Source organism: Cavia porcellus, unplaced genomic scaffold, assembly GCF_034190915.1.
Source record: "Cavia porcellus strain 051 isolate PalLab524CR breed Dunkin Hartley unplaced genomic scaffold, mCavPor4.1 scaffold_17, whole genome shotgun sequence".
NCBI classification, from domain to species: Eukaryota; Metazoa; Chordata; class Mammalia; order Rodentia; family Caviidae; genus Cavia; species Cavia porcellus.
Window position 1 is genome coordinate 45,131,421 of NW_026947500.1, and position 16,608 is coordinate 45,148,028.

Sequence of the window (16,608 nt, forward strand, 5' to 3'; positions counted from 1 at the left end):
GCGAACTGGCGTAACGAGACTTTACTGAAAACAGAACCGGGGAACCCGAGGGTTACAAACAGGAATGTGGGCTCGTGGCAAAACAAAACAACAGGGGGGCGGGGCGGGCGGCAGGGAGCGAGGCCAGAAAGAGGAGGAGCCACTTTTTTTCTTCTCGTTTCTTTAAAAAATCCAGCACGGTAAAACACACACGCACACGCAACCAGCGTTTGTTCCCGAGTAGAAACATAAATAGGGCACAGCCGGCCACTCCGTCGTCTCTTCCCAAGGCAAAAGTAGAAAGTGAAAGAAGGGGTGCGCGGGGCCCCGGCGGCGGCGCACAAAGGGCGGCAGGCACAGCAGAGGCGGCGCGGGGCGGGGGTCGTGCGCTCGCCCCCCGGGCAGGGGGTCCAGCTTGTCGATCCAAGGCGCCCTCTTCAGTCCTGGGGGTCCTCGGGGATGGGGGGGGTTCCCCAAGCCGCGCCCTCTCCGGTCCTCGGCACTCTCGGGCGGCGACCCCCAGGGACTGTCTCCTCCTAAAGAAGGATCCCCGGAAGCGCACCCTCTCTTGTCCCGGGCACCCCCGGGGGCGATCCCCGGTGCTGCCACCCACTACAAGTCCGGGGCGCCTACGCCATCCCCCGGGCGGGGGCCGCGCATGCGCGCCGCCCCGGGCTCAGTACGCGGGCACCTGGTGCTGCGGTAGCAGCTGGCAGCCGCTGTTGACGTGGCTGAGCACTTTCTGCTTGAGCTGCGCCACCTGCTCCCGCAGCAGGCTGGCGGTGGACGCCAGCTCGGTGTTCTGGCTCTTGAGCGTCTTGACCTTCTCCTCCAGGCGCGAGATGCGCTCGAGCTTGCGCTTGCGGCACTTGGAGGCGGCGATGCGGTTGCGCAGACGCTTGCGCTCCGCCTTGATCCGCTCCTGCGTGTCCATGTCGATGGGCGACAGCGGCGGGCTCTCGCCGAAGCTCGGCACGTCGGGCACCGTCTGCGGCTCGTCCTTGAGCGCGGCAAGGCGCGGAGGGCCCAGCGCGCCTGGGGGAGGCGGTGGCGGGAAGGGAACGGGCTCGGCGGAGAAGGCCACGGCCGCCGCGCCCCCCGCGGTACCCGCGCCGCCCGCGTAGCTGCTGAGGTTCGCGTAGACGGGCGCCTCTGGCGCGGGAGCCGACGCGGGCAGATCGCCGGGAGGAGCGGGCGCAGCGGGGGCCGGGGGTCCCCCCGCGGCGGCGGCGGCGCCAGCGCCTAACTGGTTCTGCTTGTGCAGGTCCTCCAAGGCCTTGACGAAGCCCTCAGCGAACTCCTGCTCCTCGCTGGCCGCCACCTTGGGGTACAGGAACTGCGTGCTCGTCGGGGTGGTGGTGACCAGCCCGTTGGACTGGATGATCAGGCGCTCGAGTTCGGGCGACGCCAGCTTGAGCAGCCCCAGGTCCGGGGACGCCAACAGCCCGTCCGAGGGCGCCGCGCTGGGGGCGCCGTCCGTTCGCAGCGAGGCAGGGGTCGGCGCAGCGCCCGGCTTGAGCGCCGCCGCCACCTGCTCGCTGAGACTCAGCGTCAGCGCATCCTTCTTCATCATGCTGCCGGTCGCCGCCGTCGGGGGCGCCCCCGGGAACAAGCGGCCCGGGGACGCGAAGCTGCTGCCACCACTGCCACTGGCGCCGCCGCCGCCCAGGCCGCTCAGCGCCTCATCGCCGTAGAAGGGTGTTTCCATCCTCCGCCGCGCCGGCCCGGGGGGGGAGTGGCCGTGGCCTCCCGGGGGGCCTGCGCCCCCCCCCGTCCGCTCAGCCCTGCGCCCGCCCCGGCCGCGGCCGCTGCCCGGCCTTCCGCTGGCGGCGGCTCCTACGACGCGCGACTCGGGCGCCCCCTTATAGCCTCGGCCTTGCGCGATGAGCTCACCGCCCCTGCTCGCTATTGGGTGTGAGTGACGTCGCTCATTTGCATAGGGAGGCGGGGCTTGGCCTTCGACTTTCGCCAGGCCGCCGTTGCCCCGGAAACGCGCGGCACAAGGCACAACAGCGCACTGCTTTGTGGGTTGACGTCATGGAGGCGGGCCGCGCTCCCGGGTCGGGTCACCCCGCCCCGAGAGCGCTATGTACTGCCGCTACCCCGGCGCCGCCTCCCGTCAAGGCGCGTCCCGGGTGGCGTGATGCGCCGGGCCACCAGACGCCGGCCCGCGGGTCCCGCCCTCCCGAAGCCCCGCCTCGTGGCCGCGCGTGGGGCCCCGGCCCGGCGGAGGCGGAGCGGCCCCGGCCCCCGGGGATGGGGGATGGGGCCCGGTGGATAAAGACTCGCGGCCTCCCCAGAGCTTCTGCAACTGCGCGGCGGAACTGACGACCTGGGCGCAGCGCGCAGGTCTGCCCCTCTCAACCTGGAGTTGAAGGCTATGTCCCTCGAGAGGCGCAAGGGGGAAGCTGGGTTCCCAGCGGGCCCTAATCGCTTCGCCACAACAGAGTCCCATGCCTGGAGTTAACTTTTTGCTTTTCCAGGTTGAGAAACTGAGGCCCCGCCGCGCTGACTGAGCTGGCTGCCTGGACTCAGGGCGGGCCTGCTTCTTGGCGCCGTGGTGGCCCTCAGGGCAGGTGGACCCCAGGGGTAGCCTGGAGAGGGTCGTGAGCCAAGTGACAGGGTGGCCCTTGCCGCGCTCCCACCAGTGTGGGACACCTGTAGCATCCCGATAACCATCCCTGGGCCTCGCGATGGAGCCAGCCCTCGACAAGGTGGTGGGGCCCAGCTCTCCCCCTGCACCCTGGCCTCATTCCTACCTATAGGCCCTTGCACTGCGATGTCCCTCACGGCCTGCTAAGGGGTCATTGGGATGCACAAGCGCCCGGTCAAGGGCTACCCCGGACTCGCCTCCTTTACTTAGGGGCTGCGTGCTCTCCAGACCCCGAGTTAACCATGACCTGGGGAATTTAGGCCAGGCCCAGGCGCTGGGCACCAGGGTCCCTGGCCACCCTACCCTTGGGCTCATTCGTTGGTGGAGGCGCCACCAGGCAGGCTGAGCTGAAGAAGCGCCTTTCTCAAGGCAGGCAAAGCTAGCAGCTGCTCTGAGCCTCATTTTTCCTCTTGTGAAAATGCAGTGTGTGATCCCACCCACCATGCACAGGGGGACATTTTTAGGGAGAATCTGTTCTTTTTGTGTCTTCAGTCTTTTGCAACAAGGTCTCCCTGTAGCCCTGGCTGGACCCAAACTCTCATAGACCCGTCCGCTATTCTGTACCAAGGCCTGGTATCACAGGCCTCACCTGCCAATAGGGAAGATTTGAAGAAGAAAGGACTCAGTTCATGTTTTCTGTAATTATTATTTGGTCAAATTTAACTGCATTTCTTTGGTTCTATGTTCTTTCGGTTTGGAGTGCCTCTATTTACCCTCTTGGCAAACTCCTGCTCATCCAGCCAGTTTTCTTCTCCAAAAGGTCTCCCCTCCTGGGATTTCACTTGGCCAAACCCTGTCCTCAGCTCCCTCGGCTTCTTTTGCTTTTGCTTTTTTGAGACAAAGTTTTGCTATGTAGTCCAGGTTCCCCTTTATCTCACTATTGCCCAGACTGGACTAGGACTGGGGACCCTCCTACCTCGGCCTCCCACAGTGCTGGGATGACAGGTGGGCAGGCACCACCATGCTGAACTCTGTGTGGGTAGAGAGGGCCGCTCCTGGTCCCAGCATGGCCACTTTCTTCCTCCCAGCGAGGGAGCCCCCCAGGACACCCTGTTCCCATCCATCCATCTGGCCCAGCCCTGATGCAGAGGCCAACCGGGGCCACCTCTGGCCTCCAGGGCTAGGGGCTACTAGAGGGTGGGACTTAGCCCACAAAGCCATCTTCTCAGGCAGGAACAGCTGGCCCAGTTCACGCAGGCATGGCTGGGGGCAGAGGAAGGTGAGGAGGATGGTTTCGAACCCTGACCTGCTAGGGGGGCCCCAGGGAGATCATTGCTGGAAGAAAGAAGCTGAGCCGATCACTCCCTAACAGGGTGCCAGGATCCATGGGGCAGCAGAGACCACAGTGCACCAAGCATGGTGGGACACACCTGTCATCCCAGCACTAAGGTGGGCTGAAGCAGGAGGATGATGGATAGTTCCAGGCCGGCCTGGGCTGCTTGTCGAGACTCTTGTCTCAAAACACCGAAATCCAACTAAGCTGCCCGTGAGTCTGTCTGGCCTTTAGTCTATCTCAGCTTCCAGAAACCCGCCATCAGCTCTGCAAAACGGGGAGCCTGGGTAAGAGGAGTGCTGGCAGGCATGGGGCCCTCTCGGGGCGCATTCCTGGGGATCGGGTTACTCGCCCAAGCTGCCCCCGCCACCCAGCTTCCTTCCTCCCTCACCAGCCTCCACCACAGCACACCCGCCCCTCCCTGTCCCAGCGCAGGTGGCAGGTGTTTGTAGTCGGCCTGCTGGCTTGTCACTGGCTACTGCCTGCCTGCCTCGGTTTACAAACCAGGGAACTGAGGCCTCACCGGCCCCACACGGCTTAAACTCCGAAGGTCCTACTTTGTGACAAGAGCCCCACTGTTCCTCTCCCCTCATTCTGAAGGCTGTGAGGAGAGTGTCTAGGCCCCGTGTTTGTTGATTGACTGACCGTTCGGAGGAAGCCCCGAAGAGCAAAGTGTGAATGTTCACTTGCTGTGTGCCCAACCCAGGTCAGCTCATTTCACTGGCAGATACTGGGGTCCCAGGAACTTTGCGGGGCGGGGGGCTGCAGATGGTGAACTGTTTCACCAGACCAACTCCAGAAAGTGGTTTTTTGCCCTTTTTGTTTCTGGCACCGGAAATTGTTCATCTATTGAGCCATGCCCTATGGCACACCGACTGCGTGCTGGGCCAGGGATTTCCACAGCCCTGCAGCGCCCCCATAAAGCTAATGCTCCATTGGCTCAAGCCTGTGATATCAGCACTCAAGAGGCTGAGGCAGGTGGATCCCCCTCGAGTTCAAGGACGGTCTGGGCATAGAATCTGTCTCAAGAAACAAAACACAGGGCAGGGGGTTTAACTCAGAGGCCTAAGTGCCTGCTTGGCAAACGCGAGGTTGTGAGTTTGATCCCCTGCAAGTCCAGCCCTAGACTGGGAAATTTCTGAAGATGTCTCTCAGTCAGTCAGTGCAAAATCCCTGGGTTCAGTCCCCAGCTCCTCCACTTTAGGGATGTCACTCTTGTCCCCTCAGACAGCACCGCCTGCTTTTGCTTTGAGTTGCTAGGAATGAAAAAGTGGCTTCTCAGAAACAGAAAAGGCAGAAAGCTGAAGTGAGACTGGGAGGGGGGCGGGGGACGCGACGTGGGTGCTTGGCTTTGCCGGCCCCTGTGGCTCTGGCCTGCCTCAACCACCTGCTGATCCGCTTCCGGGGAGCCAGGCCGCGGCAGGGCCACTCTGGCAAGGCTTCGGTCCCTTCCAGGAAATGGAAGTCCCCAGCTCCGCCCAGGGGGCTCTGGGGCCGTCCCCACCCCGGCTCGTGGGCCCCGACCGCCTTCCCCGCTGCGAATCGGGGAAGGAAGGAAGGCGGGAAGGCCGGCAGCAGCCTTACGCAGCGGCCCCATCAGCGGGGGGAGGCTGAGACAGGAGGGTCGCCGCCAGCCCGAGGTCAGCCTCAGTGACGTAGGCGGCCCAGGCCGGCCTGCACGGCAGCGCCAGGCTGTGTCAAAAGCCAAAAACCCAAGAAGGGAAATTGAGGCACTGGCCACTTCTGCCTCTGGAGGCTGCCGCCCGGACGGGGAGGCGCGGGTGGCCGCGAGCCGGGGCTCCGGAGCGCAGAGTCCGATCCCGACCCGCGCGCTCGCCTGCGGCTCCGCTCGGGACTGGGCGCGGGCTGTGCTGCGGGGAGGCCGGGCGGCGGGAGGCCGCGGCTCTGAGCCGGGGCGGGGCCGCCTGCGTCAGCGTAGACGTCAGCGCCCGGCCGGCCGCGTAGACGCAGACGTGGGCCGCAGCACCGCAGCCCAGACAGAGGCCCCAAGGCGGCGCAGGGGGAAACTGAGGCAGGGAGGGCGTAGCCTGGCGGGGTCAACAGGCCTCGCGCCGGCCCCGGTCCACACCCGCACGGCCTCCACTACTCCTCTGGGGACGGGGTTGGACCTGAGCGTGTTTCCCGGGACGCGGATATCTGGGAAGCCCCGAATGTGACCGGCTGGGGTCTGGCGCCTCGCCACGTGCGTGCCTCAGTCTCCCCGAGAGGCTGGGGGTGGGGCGCGGGCCGGGCAGCTCAGGACCCCTCCCCCACCTCCTCTTCCCGTCCCTTCTCCCCTTCCACCTCCCCTGCGCGCCCCAGCTGTTAATTAAACGCAGGGCTGGCGGCGGAGCCGCGCCGGGGGTCCCTTCCCTAGTTAACCGGGTCCGTGCAGGCCTGGCCTGGCCTCGCCGCTGCAGGGACCCGACGGGATCTCCCTGCGGGGTGCCCTCCCGGGAAGGAGCGGGTCTGGATCACACCCTTGACAGGAGCCTAGCCCAGAGATGAAGGGGAGGGAGGGACCTCGACCTCAGATTAAACCCCCCCCCCCGGGGGAGGGTGAGTCCCAGGGACTGAGATACCAGAAGAGGAGGTGACTCCCTTGTAGACGCCCTGCTGCTCGCTTGTAACCCCTGCTGTTTGGGAGGCTGAGGCAGGAGGATCAAGGCCAGCTTGGCAAATTAGGGAGAAACAAAAATGAAAAATGCCAGGAGGTCCTGTGTCACGTGCGGAAGGCACCCCAAAATGGAGCAATCCGCCTTCAGGGCGGTGCCCCAGAGCTGATCTGATCAGTATGCACGAGGACAGGGGACTCTCAGGTCACCCCACCTTGTCCCTCTGACCCTACTGGAGCACATAGGCCGGGGCCCTGTGCTCCTCGCCCCGGGCACCTGGTGGCTGCAGGTGTGGGCAACCGGAAGTGGCCCAAAAGGTGGCAAAGGTGAGAGGGACACTTGTCTGGGAGGGGTAGGGGGCTCAGTCAGCGCAGAGGATGCAGCAGACGCTGGAGGGAAGGCCTTCGGGCCTCTGCAAAGGCCCTGGGCTCCAGGATGCAGGCCTCCCGGAGAAAGTATACAGCTAGGGCCTGGAGTAGGGGCAAAGACTAGGGCATAGGACTGAGGGCGGTCCAGGGCCTTAGCAGCTGGGATCCCCGCCCTGCCTAATCTTCCCACGGGTGCCCAGGCCCCAGAGAACATGGAAGACTTAGGCCTGGGGCCCAAATGGTTCTCCCATCTCCCAGGGTAGCCTGACTCCCTGCATCCCCAGCCACCCAGACCTGAACCCCACTCCTGTCCAGTGTGCCCAGCCGTGCAGCACCCACCCTGCTAGGAGATGGGGTTGCTGCGGGCAGCACGGTCTTCGGGTGCAGCTCAAAACCTGGGTAAAAATGACTACCTCGCTGCCCCCACGCGGGGACAGCAGTGGCTGTGGTGACAAGGGACAGTGAAGCACCCGCAGGAGCATCCGGCAGGGCCCGGGTTGCAGTGGAGACGCTGACTCAGCAGCTCAGGCAGGTAGTGTAAGGGGAAGGGCGGGTACCAGCCCCCACCTGCAGCAGGGGGCGGGCCACAGAGGCCAGGAAAGGCCCGGAAGGACCACTCAGGGCCACGCCCTCTGCTGTCTCCCAGCCACCAAGTTCACAGGCCAGGATGCCCATATGAGCAGGCTCAGGGCAAGCCAAGTTGAGGACAGGCCTGGCACTGTGGCTGGGAAACAGCCTCCAGACACCTTTCCACTTCCCCCTTTCTGGGCACATCTCTGTGTCCCCTCTACATGTGCATCCTGACCCTGCCCTGCAGCACCCCTACTTGTCCCCCCAGTCCTCCCCAATGCCCCAATGCGGCCACTCCTGGGTCCCCTTGTGCACACTGGCTCAGCTGCTGCAGGGCCTTTGCACAGCCTGCTGCCTGCAGATACCGAACTCTTCGGTGTCCCTGCTGCCTGTCTCTGCTCCCGGCTCTGGAGGAGAGGCCTGGGAGGTGGCCAGGTGCCTTTGGCTTCCTGGAGCGGGGCAGGATCAAGTCCTGGAGGGACACCTGTGAAGATGCTGTGGGAGGTCAGCACAGCTCAGTGGTGGGCACCTGCGAGAACGCGTGAGGCCCTGGCTCCCATCCCCAACATAATAATGAGATGATGACAGTGACACACCAAGAGTCACGGCAGGGGCCACAGGCACATGGTGAGCGACCTGGTGAATCCAGGAAGGATGCAGACAGACGCAAGGCCCACACTATTAGTTCTAAATGGCTAATTTGAAGCTGCATACACGGTCATTGCAGCACTCAGGAGGCTGAGACAGGACTGCTGTGAGTCCAAGGCCTGAACTACACAGTGAGACACGGCCTCAAACATGTAAATAAAAAATGAAAAGCAAGTAACAACTCTTCCTGAGTATGACAACCAGGGGTCAGGGAGGCTGCCCCATGCATGTGGCCTGACTCATCCTTCACAAGGGGGGAGTGGGCAGCTGGATGCCAGGTGCCCCCCACTCCCAGCTCACACCTGCCTCTCCCTCTTACTGTACCCAGGGCAACTGAGGTCAGTCTGGAAAGCACAGTGACCCTCCCTCATCCCCTGCCCCTGCCCACCTTGAGGTTCTGGAAGGTCAAGGGTGTGGTGGCAGGAGCCTGAGATGTGTGGGCACAGGAGTCTTACGCCTGCCAGGAAGTGTCCCACCAGGCCACATTCTGCCTGTTCACTGATTATGGTGGGACAGGGCTCAGTTGCCCAGGCTAACCTTGAGTTCGGAACCCTCCTGCCTCAGCCTCCTAAGAAGCCAGGGTTACCAGGGAATGCTATGTCCAGCACATTTTCAGGGGCACTGGTAGGCAGTAAAGGTCCCTCCCACGGGGCCCCGGCTTGCAACAAGGCATGGGAAGGAGAGCGGGAGTGGGGAAGTATTTTTAGGTCCTGAAGCCAGCCTGGAAGTATTTCCCCAGCCACTGCCGGGCACGGCTGGGCCACTATTTTAGTGTCCAGTTCTAGTGGAGACAGGGCAGGGCTGAGTCATGCTGGGGCCGGAGACGGCCAGGCCAGGCGAGGTTCCCGGTGCAGGGAAACGGCCTCAGGGACCCTGCATGGTGGCCTGGGTTGGCAAGTGGGGAAATCGCCTGTTCTTGCCCAAGTGGGCACTGCCACCCCTTCACAGCTCAGCAGGCCAGGGGGGGTCGGAGTGCAGGCAGGGGGCACTGAGCGGCCACTCTTGGACGGTGCTGTGCACTTATTGAGCACCTGCAGTTTACAGGCTGCTCCCGAGATGGGGCCTTTACCATGTCATCCCCACCCCGATCTGTACCATGTACTTATTGAGCACCTCCTACATGCCAGGCTGGTCTCCACCTGGTTGCCAGCCTCCTCCCTTCACCCCTGCCCCTCAACAACCTGTGTGAGGAGCACCCACTGTTTTCCTCACTGGTGAGGAAACTGAAGCATAGGCCTTAAATTCAGCAGCACCCTTCAAGGCCCCTGATCCTGCTGTCCCTCAACTAATGGGCACTTAGGAACCTTTCTTTGGGCACCTCCTGAGCCACACCGAGCCCAGAGCTGAGGCTGCCAGCAGGGCCCATGCTGACCTACCTGTCCTTGTCCTTACCCCACCAGTCCCAGGCTCCTGCCCGAGGGAGGCTGGGTCCCTGCTGCTGTGTGACCCTGGCAGCTGCCTGCTCTCTCTGCAGCAGAGCTGTGTGGAAGTACACGGCTTAGCCTCTGCTGCCTCATGCACAGGAGCAACTGTGATCGGGTCAGTTCAGACCCAGGTTTCTAGGAGGACCAGACAGAAGACTGGGTGTGTTGATGTGTGCTGTGGTCCCAGCACTCTGGGAGGCTGAGGCACGATACTGAGTTGCAGCCCAAGGTCTCTCAGGCTGTCACCTTACACAGCCAGCTTCCTCCTCCACTCTAGTTCCTGCCCCACATCCTCCCACACCTGCTGGCCACTGGGCCTTTGCATGGCTCTTCCTGTCTGGGAAGTTCTCCAATCACCCTCTTTCCTGGCCATCTCTTGCACTGTCATGTGCCCTCCTTGACCCCTTCTTGAGGCTGGCTCCGTGGTGGGGCAGGGTAAGTAGCCCCAATTCCCTTGTTTGGTCACCATCAGGCTGACTCCCCATTCCTGTCCACCATGCACCCAGAGGGATGGCACACTGGGTGTCCACTGGTGAGGCTTGGGGCCCATTAGGTGGTGACAGGGGCCTGGCCGCGGAAGAGGGGACACTTCTGCCTCTCTGCCCCTAGCATGGGGACTAGGCCTTTGACCTAGAGCAAGGGCAGCCCGCCCCAGCAGACCTGGAGGCCCAGTCAGTGACTTTCAGTTTCTCTTCTGGCACAGCCACTGACTTCCTGAAACCAGGCCACAGAAGCTTCTGGAAGCCATCACAAGGGTGGGGCCAGGAGCTACTCAGGGACCCAAGATGAAGTGATGCCCCTCAAGAATGGATGCTGGGGACAGGGCCACCAGGGGCACTGCTGGGGAGGCCGAGCCAGCACCTCGCCTGGGCCCTGTTGCTGCCCACAGCCCTCTGTGGAGGCAGCATGAGGTCCACCGTGCCCCTACCTGGCCCGTCCCCCTAGGGCCATCGCTGGACAGGTTTGGGGTCAGCAGGGGCAGGGGGACCAGGCCAGCATCTATACCTGGCCAGGACACACAAAGCAGCGGCCAGGCGATGGCAGCCACAACGCTCGGGGGGCACCTCGGGTGTCTCCTCCTGGCCATGCTCACAGTTCCTGTTGGGGGACCCTGGGACAGGGACAGGGACAGGTGCACCCACAGCTGGGCCCACAGTCCCCTGTGCTGGGTGGGAGGGCGGCTATGGCTTCCCCCAGCCTGACTGGGGGAGGTGGATGGGCTGAGTCTGCGTTGGATCAGTCACTTTTATTTCTGTAGGGACAGTGGAGGGAGCAACTCCAGGTGTCTGACCGCATCGCCGTGAGGACCGTGGTGACAGCCACACTCGGCCACTGCCGTCACACACAGGGTTGGGGAGATGCTGCCAACCCCCAAGACACCAGTTGCAGAACAGAAGTCCCAGTGACACTTCAGGGCAATACTTTAGGGTACAAAACAGGAGACCACCTCCAGAGCAGATGTGGTCCCAGCCTCTCCTCCTCCTCTGCCGCCATCACTGCTTGACCGCCTGTCGGCCCGGCTTCTTCTCTGGCTGTCCCCGTCCCGTCCCTGGGATGCCACCACGGCCCCGGCCGCCGAACACACCTGCGGGAGGGGAGAAATGGGCTACAGCAACTGCAGGGACCCGGGAGCCCGTGACACAGGACATTCAGCCCAGAAGTGGCGAGGGAGGACACAGGATCCAGGGGAAGGCACCTTCCCAAGGGCACTGCAGACTGGGGGACGGGTGGCGTACCTGGGAGCCCCAGAGGTGCCAAAGGCCACATAGGACTCAGCCCTCTGATCCCCCAGGCCGGGCCACAGCTGAGTGCCAGTGGCCCCCACCTGTCCCTGCCCCACCAAGGACTTCCCATCCACTGGACTGAGGGACACAGGACCGATGCTCACAGCAGCCCAGGGGTCCCCAGGGGTGGGGACAGAGCAGGGTGAGACCACCCCAGCTGCTGTGGGCACCACCCTCTGCAGTGACCCGAAGGCTGTCCCCAAGCTGATGTTGCCCACCCCCGTACTCCCTCAGCGCCCACCTCTCCCAGCGCCGCCCATGCCGCGGCCACGCTGCTGCTTCTGCTGCTGCAGCCCCCCGCGCCCGCGGCCCTTGGCCACTGCCTCCTCCTTGACCATGTCGATGATCTCGTCGGGGATGCGCAGGTACTTGATGGTGCTGCCACGGATGTAGCACTCGGGCATGCGCCAGAACTTGTCCCCGTCCTGGGAGAGCCACCATGTCATAGTGCGTGCCCCAGGAAACCCTCGCCACCCCCGCCAGGTTGCGGACAGAAGCCAGGGCTCCCTTGGGGTGCGTGTTGCATGGAGGACACCCCTTGGGCTTCGCCCTGCACCCCACTCACCCGTGACGTGCAGATGACCTCACGAAGGTTGATGTTCATCCAGTTGTCGCAACTCACCAGGTGCCCGTTGTATGTCTCCCCATTCTTCAGCTCCACCAACTGGAGAGACAGGGCAGGTGTGGGGGCCCGGAGCCCCGGGGCGCGCACCCCACCTGACCCCCGCCTGGATTCAATCAACGGGACACTACTCCTCACCCTTCACCCTGGGCTAGAACCTGAAACGCTCCTGCCTCAGCCTCCCGGGGCCCGGGGCTGCCACACTCACCATGGGGTGGTTCTGCGCCGTCTTCAGCAGCGACAGGGGCAGCTGCAAGTCAAACACAGTGTGATCACTCTGACCGGGCCAAGCGCTGCACCTGGAGCAGGGGCACTGTGGAGGCCCCTTGCCATGCAGCTCCCTGCAGATGCGCCCACCCCGCAGAGCATCAGCAAGGCCCCAGCCGTGGGTCTTTGCACTGTGCCATGTGGGTCCCCTCCAGTGTTAAGGACCCCTCACTTGTTTTTTGGACAGGGTCTCTCTGTGACTCCAGGCTGGCCACCGTGCAGCCCAGGCTGGCCTCTAGCTCGAGGCGATCCTCCTGCCTCAGCCTCCCAAGTGCTGGGATTACAGGCAAGCACCACCACAGCCTCTGCACCCTAGGCCTTGGTAACTACAAAGAGATAAAATTGTGAGCCAGCACAGAGGACAGGCTTAGCACCCCAGCGCTCAAGGAGGCTGAGGCAAGAGACTTGCCCTGAGTTGAGTCCAGCATGGGCTCCATAGTGAGTTTAAGGCCAGGCTGCACTGCATAGCAAGACCCTGTCTCAAAAAACCAAAACTAACAGAACAAAGAAACACAGGAGCAAAATAAAATAAAGCCCCAGGAGGCCCTACCCAAGTGCTCCCTCCCTTGGAAGAGGAACGGTACCTGCTAAGCTCTACTGCCCCACTTCACCCTGCAGGGGAGGAAGAGGGCCCCACGTGAGACAGTGCTGAAGCCCAGCCTGGGAGGGGGGCCCAGCAGCCTGGCTCCTCCTGCTCTCTTGGTGCTGGACGCGGAGCCCAGGGCTTCTCACATGTACAGATGACCTGCAGCTAACCTCTGGCCCCAGCTTTTTAAAGACAGGGTCTCTTGGGCTCATGACCCTTCTGCCTCAGCCTCCTGTGTGTGCCACTATGCCCAACTACTCAGCTAGGTTTTAAAGACGAGTTCACCAAGTGAGTGTGGAAGTTCTTTTTTGTTTTTGAGACAGGGTCTCACAGTGCAGTTCAGGCTGATCTTGGGCTCACTTTGTGGCCAAAGCTGCTCTTGAACTTGAAAGGATCTTCCTGCCTCAGCCTCCCAAGTGCTGGATTTACAGGTATGCACCACCACACTAGGCCTCTGAAAAGTCCTTTAATACTCACACAACCAAGGTGAGCCTTCAGGGTACTTCTTATTCCATCATCCTGATTTCTTTTTTCCTTTTGCTGTATAGCCCAGGTTGGCCTCAAACTTGCGGCAATCCTCCTGCCTCAGCCTCCCAAACACTGGATATGACAGGTGTGCACTACCACATCTGGCTTAAATTTATTTTTTTAAAAAGTAAAAGGATTCTTTTTGTATTTTACTTTAAGATAAGGTCTCAAATAATTGACCAAGGCTGGTCCTGAAATCCTAGACTCCAGCAATCCTCCTGCTTTGCCCTCCAGTGTAGCCTGGACTAAGCATGTACCAGAGCACCCAACTCCGTGGTTTTCCAGCGCAGCAGGGCGTTTCACAAGTACCACCCTTTCTCCTTGGAGCTGCACTCCAGCCCCCAGTGGGGTTTTTCAAACTGGGAAAGAAATCAGTTCCTTGCATTTTTGGAACACAGGCATAACCTGGGGGTGCATTTGGGTTCCAAAAAAAAGGGCACCCTGGCGGCAGGGTCCGGGTCAAGTCCAGGATCCACTGTGACTTGGTTCTGATGGAGATCCAGCACCAGGGGCCACAGCAACCCTGGGCCCAGCACCCAGAGGCCTTCTTGAGCATCCTGCTACTGGACAGGGGGGCTGGGGCAAGAATCCTCCATCCTTCATCCTGGCAGCGCTGACAGGAAGCTAGGCCTGGCCCACTTCCTGCATGGCTTCCTGGAAGGTAAGATAAGGAGGAAGGGGAGCTGTTGCAGAAGAGCAGTTGCAGGCTTGGCCCCAGTGCTGGCCACCCTAGGGGACAGGGCTGCTGCAGACTGGCATATGGGCTGCACAGGCCTCTCCTCAGCTGATGCAGGAGTTGCCTGCTCACAAAGGCGGGACTTGGGCCCAGGGTCCCAGCTCAGGACAAATAGAAAAGCAGTGACACGGACACCTGAGCGGACAGCAGGCAGGGGCACAGCTTGGCTGCACCCACTGCGGTGCCAGTCCTGGCCGGCCAGTGTGTCCACGCCCCTGTCACCTGCCCTCTGCCCCAGACCTTTCCGGGCTAGTGGCTGCTGAAAGCGTCACCCCTGTAGCAGCCGTGCTCTCTGACAGCCACCTCTGGGTGCGGCCGCCAGCCTCTAATTACCTTGTTTATTTATTACCTGTCTCCCCAGCCAGGCTTCACAGCAGCCTTGGCCACACACTGCAGGCCTTGGGCCCCGGGGAAACTGCCAAGGAAACCCTGGCAGGAATAAACGCTGCAGGGACTCAGCCACCCTGCAGGTAAGCAGGTGCAGGGGCAGCAAGCACAGGGTGTCCCTGGATAGCACAAGGCTGGGTGGGCCTAGTGCTGAGTGCTGCCTAACCTGGGTGAGGGCTGGGTTCCTCCCCAGCACTACCCCTCAGAGAAAAGACCTTTAAAAAAAGAAAAAAAAAAGGCTGAGCTAAGCGTGGTGGCGCACCCCTGTAATCCTAGCACTCCGGAGGCTGAAGCAGGAGGATCACTGCAGGTTCGAGACCAGCCTGAACCACAGTAAGTCTATGGCCAGCCTGGACTTCTGTCTCAAAGACAGAGACCCTGAGACCCTGTCTCAAAGACAGCACACATCGTCCCAACATTCAGGAGGTTGAGGAAGGAGGATCCCCAAGAGTTTGAGACCAGCCTGGGCTACACAGCGAGAACAGGTCTCCAAAACCAGACCAAACAGTAAGCAGTGTAGAGAGAGATGGCAGAGAGCCAGGGTCACCCTGACCTAGGCCACTGAGTTTCAGGGAAGACGGCTCCTCCAGCAGGGCCGCCTCTGTGTAGACAGAGACCTGAGAGCCAAGGCCCTGAGTTCAGGGAGCTTCTATGACTCCCCCACTTTCCTGCCCCAGCTCAAACACAGAGCACCAGGGACATGGTCAGTGTTTAGTCCCTTCTCCCGTCCCATCCAACGCTGCTCCAGGACACCTCCGGAAAGCTGGTGTATTCGCAGGCAGGAGAGGCTGGAGGACTGAGCCCTGGGCTTGTACCTCTTACGGGTACTGTTCCACACAGGGATGTAATGGGGCAGGTGTGCACCTGTCATCCCAGTCACTTGAGCACAGGAAGATCAAGAGTCTGAGGCCAGCCTGAGCAATTTAACAAGATATCATAAAATGAGGTGTTTTGTTTGTTTGTTTGTTTTTAACATGGGCAGGGGTGGGCTCAGGTGGAGCAATGGCCTAACCAGAGTTTGGCCCAGGCTTGCATCCCCAGCACTGCACAAATTTTAAAAAGCCAGGAGTGGTGGTACAGGCCTGTAATACCCACACTCGGGAGGCTGACTGAGGCAGGAGGATCGCAATGTTTGAAGACAACTATACAGCGAGGCCATATTTCAAAAAAAAAGAAAAAGAAAATAGATAAGCTGGGCTCTGATGAACCAAGGCTTGCAGCTCCAGCTCCGAATGCCAAGCTGCCACCCGCAGGCTCCGGTTTCCTGCGCGTCCCCCACCGAGCTCGACACCTCCAGAACCGTGACCGTGTAATGTGTGGCCGGGGTTCTGGGGCTTGGTTTTTTTGTTGCATTTTCTTCCACTGTGAGGCGGGACGATGCACTCATCCTCTCCCGGCTGGAGACCCCCTGCCTCCCCGGGAAGACATCGCTGTGTGACCCAGGGGGAAGCCGCCCGTCTTTGTGCCGCTCCCAGCTCTCTCTACTGCGCCCCGCAAGCGCCCCTGCCTCGTTGCACAGCGGGAACCCGCGGTCGGCCGCGGCATCACGGGCATTGTCGCCGCCCGACCCTGCATCCCCGACAGCGGCGCGCCAGGACCCCAGCCTCAGTTTCTCTGCCTCGGTCAGGCGGCGAGACTCTAGGCCGGCACTGCAGACCCGCTGCAGCTCCCAGCGCCCGCCCCGAAGTCCCCGCCGGCCGCGTGCCCAGCCTCCAGGAGACCCCGCCGTCGCCTCTTCCTCACCATGTCGTCGGCGGGGGCTCGCCGGCCACTTCCGCCGCACTCTCAGCCGCTCACTTTGCCGCCTGTCACCGCCCCGCTGCGCGCCACTAGGCAGAAAAAGAGTGGCAGAGACGCGAGCGAATCAGCACTGGGTTTGAGGCTCAGACAGCCAATCGTTAAGGAAGAAGGCAGGGTCTACTGGACACGGTGGGCGGGGCGGGTCGGATTCCCGCGGGTGGAATCAGGGAAGAGCCGTAAAGTTCCCCCTCGAGTGGCGTAAAAGGGGGCGGTGCGACGCGCGTCTGCACGAGGTGCGTGGTGGATGAAAACGCATGCGCAATGGGGCCCTCGCGAGTCTGCCGCGCTGTGAATGGGGCGGCGGAGCGGCAGATATTCGTCTCCGTGGTTATTGGGTTGTGGTGTGGAATTCCTCGTTATCGTTATTC

The 16,608-nt window shown here is 62.0% G+C and overlaps 2 protein-coding genes across 3 annotated transcripts; both read right to left on the bottom strand.

Annotated features, from left to right (window-relative positions):
* Positions 1-6: 6 nt before the first annotated feature.
* Positions 7-1,824, bottom strand: Jund (JunD proto-oncogene, AP-1 transcription factor subunit). Its single transcript, XM_005001605.2, has one exon. The coding sequence runs from the start codon at positions 1,685-1,687 to the stop codon at positions 656-658; it is 1,032 nt and encodes a 343-aa protein (XP_005001662.1). The 5' UTR covers positions 1,688-1,824; the 3' UTR covers positions 7-655.
* An 8,937-nt stretch (positions 1,825-10,761) lies between these two features.
* Lsm4 (LSM4 homolog, U6 small nuclear RNA and mRNA degradation associated) lies at positions 10,762-16,300 on the bottom strand. 2 transcript variants are annotated; one of them, XM_063228006.1, is made up of 6 exons: positions 16,184-16,251; positions 12,788-12,815; positions 12,145-12,186; positions 11,880-11,978; positions 11,556-11,739; positions 10,762-11,115 (listed from the first exon to the last, which is right to left on the bottom strand). In XM_063228006.1, the coding sequence occupies exons 3-6, from the start codon at positions 12,145-12,147 to the stop codon at positions 11,024-11,026; spliced, it is 378 nt and encodes a 125-aa protein (XP_063084076.1). In that variant the 5' UTR covers positions 12,148-12,186; positions 12,788-12,815; positions 16,184-16,251; the 3' UTR covers positions 10,762-11,023. The 2 variants fall into 2 exon arrangements, with proteins under 2 accessions (XP_063084076.1, XP_003465143.1); XM_003465095.5 differs by lacking the exon at positions 12,788-12,815 and having other exon boundaries at positions 16,184-16,300.
* Between the last annotated feature and the right edge of the window lie 308 nt (positions 16,301-16,608).